Below are 10,419 nucleotides of genomic sequence, written 5' to 3'. Positions count from 1 at the left end.
CACTAGATAAAAACACAACAATGAAACCCAGAAGAACTTTCGCATTCTGCACCTCATCAGTAATTGTGGTCATTGTGATTGGACAACACATAAATCAGCTGATTGATAAATTAAAATTAGCTTCAATTTGTTAAGTGCATGTTTCCTGACTTGTGAATAAGCAAACTGACTCCCGTTTAAGTAGCTGACTACTAACTGTTGATCTTTTGGATTTGTCGACATCTGCACAGGTGCACAGCAATTTTCCACTGTTGTCCTACTCAGTAAAACAACTAAAGGAAGTGTGATGAGAAGCTTACTGTTGGTCATAAAGTTGCTGTATCAGCCATAACATTATGACCACCTGTCTAATATTGTGTTAGTCTCTTTTGCTGCCAAATACATAACAAACTGTAGAGCACTGTGTGTTCTGACAGCTTTCTATCAGACTCTATTAACTTCTTCAGCAGTTTGACCAGCCCTCTCTTCGCCTGTATTCAGAAACTCAGTCTTCTTACAGATCATCACTTCAAATAAACCAAAAGAGGTAAATTAGTTGCTTTAACAAAACACAGAGTTGTCCAATAATAGATTTGTTTGTGGTGTTTTCTGTCTTTCAGATGCCCTGTGACACCCTGTGACAGCTCACACTTCTTGCTGTAAATGTCTTCCATTGGCTTGTATTGTCTCTTCTTTGTCTCTGTCTCTGTGTGTTATTGGGTGCCAGGCGGCTGCTATGCCAATGGCAAGGTCACCAAAGTCTGTGGCAGCATGGAGCCCCACCATGGCGCCCATGGTCAGACCACTCCCAGTCCTTACCACCTAAAAACCAACACCACCACTTTCAACTCTGGAGATCACATCCAAGGTACTGACAACTGTCAGCCACAAAGAAATGTTTCAACCAAACCCAATATCATTTATCAGTCAGACAACTCACGATTCAAATGTATATTGCAGCTTCATACATTTAGAGTTTGGTTTCTAGGCTCTGAGCTCATCACTCCCTGAATAGGATTTCATTAACATGGGAGTGATGGCAGGAATGGGAGCTTCACTTTAGATTGAATAATTCAAAATGCAACTTGAAGTATGAAATCTACCTCAAAACACAATTCTAAATGTCTAACAGTAGGTTGATATGTTATTACTTTTGATAAACGCAGACTGTACTTACATTAATTCATGTTTTTTATAATACCTTTTTAAAAACACTTTTCAGTCATTCTGTCTGGAACATCATACTTTAAGGGTTTCCTGCTCGAGGCAAGAAATGCAACCAATCAGGGCTCAGCATCTACCACTGGCACCTTCACCCTTACCAATCCCAGCAGGACACAGCTGCTTACATGCAATAAGCAACAGGTGTACATGCACACAATATGATACATATATTTTTGATCTCTTATTGATCAGAATCCAAGAATATTTCACAAAGCATATTTAAAATTTAACATGTATGTGTGTGCATGTGTGTCTGTGTGTAGGGTTCAGCAGTGAGCCATACGAGTGACTTCAGGCTGACAGAGGTGACTGTCATCTGGAGAGCTCCTCATGATGCTCCCAAAGAGGTTCAGTTCTTGTGAGTTTCATCACTTTCTAAATGCTAATTAAAAGCTAAAGTGATGCAAAGCCTGCAGAGCTACGTAGTTCAGACAGACAACTCAAGCTGCGCCCATCCTGATCAGCTGATTTCCGGAACAGCGACAGTAAAGCAGCCCAAGTGCAAAGTTATCGGCTGCACCAAGCAACATGAACATTTATTTACCCTTTCTTCATCTGAGCCTGGCAAGAGACAGTGACTGGAGTTTATTCTGAACTGGCTGGAATATTCTTCGTACTGTATATGTGAGAGCACATTTGAATGAGGATGAAGTCTCCTCTCCTGCTTAAAACCACGTCAGTATTCTCCGGCTGCTCCTCAGTTTCACACAGAACTTCCTGATGGCTGTAGCCTCTCCCAAGTTTCTCCTGCGCCAGTAAAAAGGGAACATTTACATCTTTTCAGACAAGTCCATAGTCTCATAAACTAGGCTTTTTAAAATTGCACAACTATTGATCATTCATTTCAAATGCAATACTATATGAATACAATGTGGTTGGACAACTAAGACCTATGTGAAATGGTTGAAAACTTTGACTAAATTTTAGAAACAGAGATTGAATTCTTATGGGTGAAAGCATTTCCTGTGTGTGAAGTTTTCACACAGAATAAAAGACCCGATTTAAGAAACCAGGTTGACTTCCTTACAGAACCTGTACAGTGAAGTACATTTTGTGTGTGGACATCTTTCTGATATCAGTCTGTTGGCCTTTTGACCCTGATGAAGATGTTGTACGTCGAAACGTTGGTCTTGTTGCTTTGCACTAAGTAAACTACTCGCATCACCAGTGACTCGTGTGCTCCAAGTTCCTTCTTTCGTTTCATCAGTCTGTTGGTGTTTTATCCAGAGTGACTGTAGTGACCCACTATGATACATTTTGGGTGAAGCTGCCTGGACCAGTCATTTATCTCCATGGAGTCACACCTCGTCCAACTCCGCCCACTTCCACAACTCCTCCAATACAGACGACCACACCCTCCATCCTTCCAGGACCTGTGAGTGTTCCAGTGTAAACAGTTGTGACATTTCCTGAACATGAAGTGATCAATGAACAAAGATGTGAACTGAGTCAAACATAAGCATAACATACAATCTCCTCTTCCTTCTTGTTATAGTTCCAGTCTGGCAGCTGTGGCCAGTCAAAGTCCTGCCTGTTAGACCCTCCAGGCTGTGATCCACAAGATCCTAACTGCTTCTTTTTGTCCATGGCCACAGAGGGACCGGACAAAATGGTTTGACATTATAAGTATTTAATGTAGGCTACCCATACAGTTACTATACATGTTGCTATATCTTTATTCACAGAACAATAATCACTGTTCTCCACAGTCTGTGATATTCGAGCTAAGTGGCCCAGCAGAGGGATATATTTCATTTGCTTTGTCCTTGGACACATGGATGGTAAATTGGTTTCTTATTATAATCCTAAATAGCGTGTAATGTATAGGCTGATTCAGAGTGGGCTGAATTATTATTTTTTGCTTCGATCTTATATGAGAACAACTTGTGTTCCTGTTATGACACTGTTATTTGTCACATATATTTTATGTTTTGAATGTGTGTGTGTGTGTGTGTTTTTGTGTGCAGGGCAATGATGATGTGTATATGTGTGTAAAAGATGGAGACACAGTGTCAGTGAGTGCTGCCTTCGTTAGTGGACGAACACACCCTGATGACCAGACAGAGGTGACAAATGAAAACACTTCAACCACTACACATGTTGTCTGGATGAATCATAAAACTGTGACATGAACAGGATGTCTGGATGTGGGTTGCTTAGCTTAGCTTAGCTTAGCCTAGTTTATAGTCACAGGGAAACAGTGAGCTTGAGCCTGGTTGTGATATTTATACAATTCCCAGATTCCCACCTGCTATTCAGTTTAGGGAAAGAGTTTAAGACTGAAAAAATGTTAAACTATACCACATTTTTCCATAACAATAAATATCCATAGAGGAGGATGTTTGATCTTTGAATATAAAGCAAAGCAAATGCAGAAAAATACACACAACTTGAATTAAGAAAGTTTCAAAAGGTTGTCAGGACTGTAACTTTGTGTCACAACAACACAGTCACTCTCAGCCATATGTTCAAAGTCCACTCACTGGTTTCTCTGAATGTTTCTCTGGTACTTGGATAACTGAACTCCAGAGAGAAGACTGAAAGAGGAAATGTAAAACCACAATGAGATGGATTTTGGTTTGTAAATCCGCAAGTAGGCAATAGGCCTATCATCCTTTGGATCAGCACATCCTGGAAAAGTGTAAAATATGGACCAGGTGCTGAGAATCTAAACATGCCATATAAAAATACTGACATCTTTAATCTGTGATTATGGTGCTATAAAATATTTTGGTAGGAAACTACACAAACAGTGTCAATACAGTAGATCATTTGTGTTTAAGTATAATTTTTGACCAGTAATAACTCAATATCATGTTTGTTCGATCTGTACACAAATGGAGATGTAGGAACCTGAGGCTGTGGTTCAGGAGATGTAAGAAGGGACACTATTCCCCTGCCATAGCTGCTTCTTGTCTCTAGCTCAGCTAACCACATCATGAGTCCAACTAGACATTTGATTTTATGCCCCAACCCACCAACGTGATGTTTTTGTCCTCCTCTGTGTGAATGTGTGTTTAGTCTGGAATATCCTCAGTGTCATGGCGGCTAGCAGATGGATTGATCCAATGCAGGTTCAGCCGACCAGTCAGAATGAACAGTCAGGAACCAGACCGGTATGATCTGGACCAAGAGTACTTCCTGTTTCTAACCAGTGGACATGCTCAGTATGGTAAGAGATATACAGATGACCTTGACTCTGAACTCACTGACCTGACCCTGGATGTTCTGGCAGTCATTCTGTGTCTTTGTTTGAGTCTTGAGTTCTTATCAGTCTGTTATAGCTTTATTGTGTCACAGGACAGTTTGATCAGCAGAAACTCTTGAAATGGGTGTCAGTGAACAACAGGATGTCATTAATTGTAATTTCTGTTATGGCTGCAGTTAGATTTAACAGTGGTCACTGGTTCAGAGGGTGTGTGTTAGCCTGCTGTTGTCAGCTTTATCTAACACCTGTCAAACAAAAATACTGTTTGACTGGTGTTGTAAGAATCTCAGACAGTCAGATAAAGCTGAAAAAAGCAGGCTGACACTAACCCTGTGCTGAATGTCCTGGGTAATGTAGTAATTTAACAAACTCCCTTTTTTGTGTCCTCCAGGTAAAGTAAGGAAACATAGTCGGCAACCATTAGTTTCTACCTGCAAAATACACATCACTGGCCATGCTGAGGTTCTTAAAGGCTCCCGAGGACCCATGATAATGAAAATGCATGGTAGGCTCACTTCTTAAAGTCTACATGTGCACCAACCGCCGCCTGCATTGCTGCCTTCATCAGTTCTTGTTAACATTTCTATGTTTTCCATATTCTGTGTAATAAACTGTTTTCTTGTCTGTATACAACATCTATGTCACATGTTGGGTGAGGGATCCCTCCTCTGTTGCCCACCCTGAGCTTTCTCCTATTGTTTCCCTGTTAAAAGGGTTTTCAATCTCACTGAATATCTGCAGAATGAGGAGCTGATGCATTCACTGTCACTTCTGTAATATTTCTGCTTTACCTCTCCAGGTGCGCTTATGCTTGTAGCATGGATGCTGACTGGGAGTGTTGGGACCTTCGTGGCCAGCTTCTATAAATGTGACTGGCCAAATCGCACTCTGCTCGGTCAGAAACTCTGGTTCCAGGTAGACGTTGTGCATTTGTGACCATGCACACACACACACTAACACACACACACACACACACACACACACACACACACACACACACACACACACACACACATTGAGGTTTGATGATGCTAATACGTACTATTGTATGTAGGTTCATAGAGGCTTACTGATGCTGACTGTGACTCTCACTGTTGTGGCCTTTTGCCTGCCATTCTTCTACAGGAAAGGCTGGAGCAAGGTACGGGACAGACAGACAGACAGACACACACACACACACACACACACACACACACACACACACACACACACACACACACACACACACACACACACACACACACACACTATGCCGGTACAATCGTCTCATATTACGTGCGCACCTATCAACTGGACGTGTCACACCCGCGTGCTTTGACGCCTGTGCAGCAGACAGCGCCTGACGTGTAATGTAGTTTCCTCATTGACTTATAATGGCCCCCCGTTCACGCGCACGTTCACGCGTGATGGCTGCTGCACGCCTGTAATCACACTACGCGTAAAATACAACCTGCGCGTAACAACGCACGCACGCACGCGTAACAAAGTAACCATGCGTGCACACATGTCGCTGCGCGTCTTTCCGGTTGTTTTGGCTTTGATTTCACCTCATACACACACACACACACGCACGCACGCACGCACGCACACACACACACACACACACCATGGGTTTAAAAAGGGACAGATACTATACATGTGCTCAGACATCATCATTATGTAATGGGTGAAACTGGTTCGTATGATTATACCATCTGGGGTCATGTATTCCACATTCTGCAGTGGTGCAGTGCAGTGTGTTTATAAAGCCACTTTCACACAGAGCAGCAGAAAAGTAACCATGACTCTGTGCAGCTCAGGTTATTGAACAAATGAGTCAAGTTTGCTGGGTTAGATACAGGGCCAGTGTTATTCTCCAGTTCTAGATAGCTACTTTTATCACAGCCTGGTTGAATAATGTGTGAGAAATCTGTGGGGATCTGTGCATGAAATTACAATTAGTGAATGTTATTTATCACAGGCTTTTCTTTCTCACCATTTACATTTTTAACATGGTCTGCTGTAAATATACAGCATGCAGGTGTCCATCCCTACCTTGGCTGTTGTGTTGTGGCATTGTCTCTGCTTCAGCCAGTACTGGCTGTGTTCAGGCCATCTCCAGACTCTCACAGGTAATCACTGTTTACATGTTATTTATCTTCCTGACTGAGAAACCTGGATCAGGCCTTATGCCCTGCCCACTCCGAACCAGACTCAGATAAGTCTGTTTGGGAAGCTACTTTGCAAGTGGGGGGGCAACCGCCATTCCGACATCCCACCAGTCTGACATAGGTCTTTTGTCTAATTGGCAACACTTAATATTCTATCATTCCGACAATTCTTGCCTCCTATGGTCGGAATGACGGTATTTTTTCTTTTTTTAAACATCCTGCCTTTCTGACAATTCCTTTAATAGCGTTTTTTTCCCCTAAAAGGTTTTGCACTGGTTGGGCTTAGGCAATGAAGAAAGGAGTTGGTTAAGTTTAGTAAAAAGACCAGGTAGAGGCTAGACAGGCCAGATACATAGATAGAGAGAGTCCAGATAAGTGGGAGGGAGTCACCTGTTGAGTAGTCTCGCCTGCCAGACCCTCCTCCAGAAAAGAAGGAGAGTCTGGCTGCTCCGCCTATGATTCTGCGATCAGAGAAAAAAACGCTCCGGCCGTTTGGAATTCTTTCAACCAGTCACAATCATTGTGGTCGGCGCCGTAGCAACGCCATAGCAACGGCGCGCTTGCAAAATATTGCCGGTTGGAAACTGGATTTCGGTCCGCAGTGTAACGACGGTCGGCATCCGTCGACGGATATTTATTATTTTGTTCGGTTTAAGGGCGGTTGGCAACCACTGACAGATATGTATTCTTCTGTTCGGTTCATGACACGGATCCATGGTTCGGCTCCTGTTGTTGTTTGTTGATGTTTCCCTTTACCTGGCGGACTGTGAAAGCTGCAGCATGGAGGCGGGACTTCCGCCGGGTGGCTCGTTCCGACCAATCAGAGGCTAATCGCAGCAACGCACTTCCGTCAGGCCAGACTACCTGTTGAGTAACGCACATTTCCTTATTGAAAGCCTTGTCGGAATGGTCAGTTGTGCTAATGCCAGTCTTTAAATGTATACATATAGTATTATTACCTTGGTGTTATTTGTCTCTACGTAGGAGGTTTATCTTTAACTGGGCCCACTGGGGACTGGGTTCTGTGACTGAGATCATAGCAGGTGAGTCCACAGAACCTTTCATCTTCTGTTTATCCTGCCTGGCTGTTTAAAGTTACACTGCATTCTCTGTGTGGCCACAGTGGCGGCCATGTTCCTGGGTACGCAACAGTCATCACTGCTCCTCCCCCAGGCGTGGGCAACACATGTTTTGATTGGCTATGTGGCATGGCTGGCCTCGTTCAGGCTCCTCCTCCTGATCCACAAACACTACCACAAGAGGAAATGTAAGGAAACTTTCATGAAACTAAAAGTGAACTCAGAGAGGGGTGTTAGGGTGATTTTAATGTTGTTGTTGTTTGACCTACAGCTCTGGGGTCAGATGAGCAACAGGCCATTCTTCCTGACCAATCGGAGCTCAGTTACTGGGTGGGTACCCACTTCATGCTTCCTCAACAGATTTGTGTTTCATTTTGTGTCCATTAAATAAGTTCAGTTGTTTTTGTGTTTTAAACTGAGTGACAACTGTTCACAAAGCAACACATCTAACACATTTTCAACTAAAACAGTTAAACAGACATTTACCTGCCTGCTATTGTGCATGCTGCTTTATGTTATGCTCACAGTGCAACAGAAAACTGAAATTATATTTCAAATGGATAAAGATCAAAATTGGTATGTTTATTCCCACTGGACACATTTTTACATTCATTATTCTTAATGCCAATTAATATCATTCATTTAGAATTACTTTTATGCTGACAGTGTTTTTGGTCTGATTGTTCCTATTCATCAGGACCTCTAATTTGTAAAAATGTAACTGACCTGTGTACAAATTTCACAATTGAATTATGCCTAAATGATTTGACACCTTGCTCATTCATGTGAATTTATGCTGTCTTGAAAATGTCTATCTTGAATTACTGAGTGGCTAATGTGTTTCATCTGTTTTACTTACTGAACCATGATGAATGTTGGTTTCATATGTGTCTCTCCTATGACAGTATCAACAATTTAGTTTGTAGAGAATGCTCTTAATGTCATCGGCTGCTCAACAGAACTGCAAACACTCTCAACTCTATTTGTTCATTTAAACAACGTTTCAAAGTTACATTTTGTAGTTTAATAGAGACAACAGATGAGGCAGATATCTGTCAAGTCACCACCAAAAGTATCTTAAATGTGGATGTTGACACTGGGGCATTAGCCATGCAAGAGCCTAGACTGACAAAGGAAGTGTGCTCTCTGTTTCAGGGCTCCTTCATGAAGTCTGTCATCTTGGCTGTCCTGGCTTTGGGAAACTCTGGTCTCCTTGTGACCTTGTTGTCTTCTATTGCTGAAATCTGACAACTGCTTAAACCTTCCAGGACTTGGACCACTACAATTACAGTGTAGGCTATAATTCAAAGGGAAGGGAAACCTGAGAATGAGGAGATTTTTTATATTTTGAAATCAAATCTTTGAACTGTATGTTTGCTGTTGTTCTGTTCTTATTCAGTTTAGTTCTATTTGTGTATTTAGTTAGTTTACAATGACTATTTCTTTCCTGTTGCTTTTATCAATGATAGTAGCACCACAGGAGATCATTCAATAACTTATGAAAAGAAACACTATTAATGTCTTTAAATAATTTCCTTTCACCTGAACTATACACTCAGCCGAGAGTGGTATGAATTCATTCATACCATGTTGGTTATCATCCTATTCATTTTTTGAAAATCACAGAGTTGTGAACAAATCTTGTGCAATGACCTTATAACATCAAATGAAAAGCTTTAACATGTTGTTACTGCTCCATCTCTTACCACAGACACTGCTCTCAGCTCTGATCTGACACACATCATTCTGGACTGAAACAAAAAGGTGACAGAGTTTTAAAATCCACATGTTGAAGATTCTTTGCGTAACAAACTGATTCCAGTGCACAGAGAAATGATCTGTATGAATGTGTCTGTGAGATTAGAAAAGAGCTATGTAAATGCAGTCCATTTATTATTATTAATTATTATAATTCTCTATATGTCCCTGCAGTGTCTCCAAAATTAGACGCGTGGATGTATTGCATAAGATCTCAGTATAAACGACACTATTTTTATTTTTCCAAAGAGCCTTTTCATTTAATTCTCCTCATATATTCAATCCAATGTCAAAGTCAGATCTGAGTCTGAGCTGACTGAATTCAATCAATTCAGTGACTTGATAAGTTGATTTTTTTTATTTTTTTGGGGGGGGGGGGCATTTTAAGCCTTTTTTGACTGGAGAGAGATGGGGCATGCAGTAAAGATCTTCTGGGCTACACCCACATAGGTTGTGCTCTAACCACCACTTGAACACCAAGCACCACGGATAAGTTGAATTTTTGAAAACAACAAGAACAACAACAAAAAACAAGAGTAATGATTTACCACGGCTTCAGTAACTGTAATAAACATAAAAAATGTGTAAAATCCATGACTGTGAATTCCCTGAAGTTTTCATTGGCAATAAATCAACCAGTCCTCCAACCTTTACAACAGTTTTTTGTTAATTATTATTATTTATATGCAACACTCTTAGCCCATAGGACAGGACAGTCTCTTCACACAGTGGCCCTGTGGTGGCATGGTTACAGTAATAAACACTCAGCTTTGGTGATGTGACCACTAGATGTCACAACAGAACCTGCTGCCTGCTGCACAGCGGACCTATGGAGCTGTTCTTTTACAGGAGGCCACTATGGGGAATGTCTTTATATTACATCCCAGCAGCATAAGACCAGAGCAGACTAACACCAGGGGCGGGTCCAGAGTATTTTCTGGTGGGGGGCACAGGGGGTAACGAGTGAATTTGGGGGGCCACCCTAAAGTAACAAAAATGAAGGCTGCCACTGATCTGATCG

At 41.7% G+C, this 10,419-nt stretch overlaps 1 protein-coding gene across 2 annotated transcripts; it reads left to right on the top strand.

Annotated features, from left to right (window-relative positions):
* Window positions 1-598: 598 nt before the first annotated feature.
* frrs1a (ferric-chelate reductase 1a) lies at window positions 599-9,323 on the top strand. 2 transcript variants are annotated; one of them, XM_085804704.1, is made up of 16 exons: window positions 599-847; window positions 1,202-1,344; window positions 1,467-1,561; window positions 2,431-2,578; window positions 2,699-2,815; window positions 2,913-2,984; window positions 3,171-3,269; window positions 4,225-4,375; window positions 4,803-4,916; window positions 5,211-5,326; window positions 5,466-5,552; window positions 6,425-6,522; window positions 7,546-7,604; window positions 7,685-7,828; window positions 7,912-7,970; window positions 8,796-9,323. In XM_085804704.1, exons 1-16 carry the CDS (start codon window positions 643-645, stop codon window positions 8,886-8,888), a joined length of 1,800 nt encoding a protein of 599 aa, XP_085660830.1. In that variant the 5' UTR covers window positions 599-642; the 3' UTR covers window positions 8,889-9,323. The 2 variants fall into 2 exon arrangements, with proteins under 2 accessions (XP_085660830.1, XP_085660829.1); XM_085804703.1 differs by having other exon boundaries at window positions 600-847; window positions 2,431-2,584; window positions 2,705-2,815.
* Window positions 9,324-10,419: the final 1,096 nt, after the last annotated feature.

This window comes from Trachurus japonicus, chromosome 17 (assembly GCF_045865225.1).
Source record: "Trachurus japonicus isolate A0001 chromosome 17, Traja_1.0".
Lineage (NCBI taxonomy): Eukaryota > Metazoa > Chordata > Actinopteri > Carangiformes > Carangidae > Trachurus > Trachurus japonicus.
Note: the sequence above shows the minus strand (reverse complement) of the source record. Positions and strands in the feature narration are given on the sequence as shown.

Excerpts from the sequence above, each read along its gene's own strand:
- frrs1a (XM_085804704.1), top strand. The coding sequence starts at position 643 with ATGTCTTCCATTGGCTTGTATTGTCTCTTCTTTGTCTCTGTCTCTGTG. Across the intron at positions 1,345-1,466 it reads TTACATGCAATAAGCAACAG|GGTTCAGCAGTGAGCCATAC; the intron begins GTGTACATGCAC and ends GTCTGTGTGTAG. Across the intron at positions 2,816-2,912 it reads CAGAGGGACCGGACAAAATG|TCTGTGATATTCGAGCTAAG; the intron begins GTTTGACATTAT and ends TGTTCTCCACAG.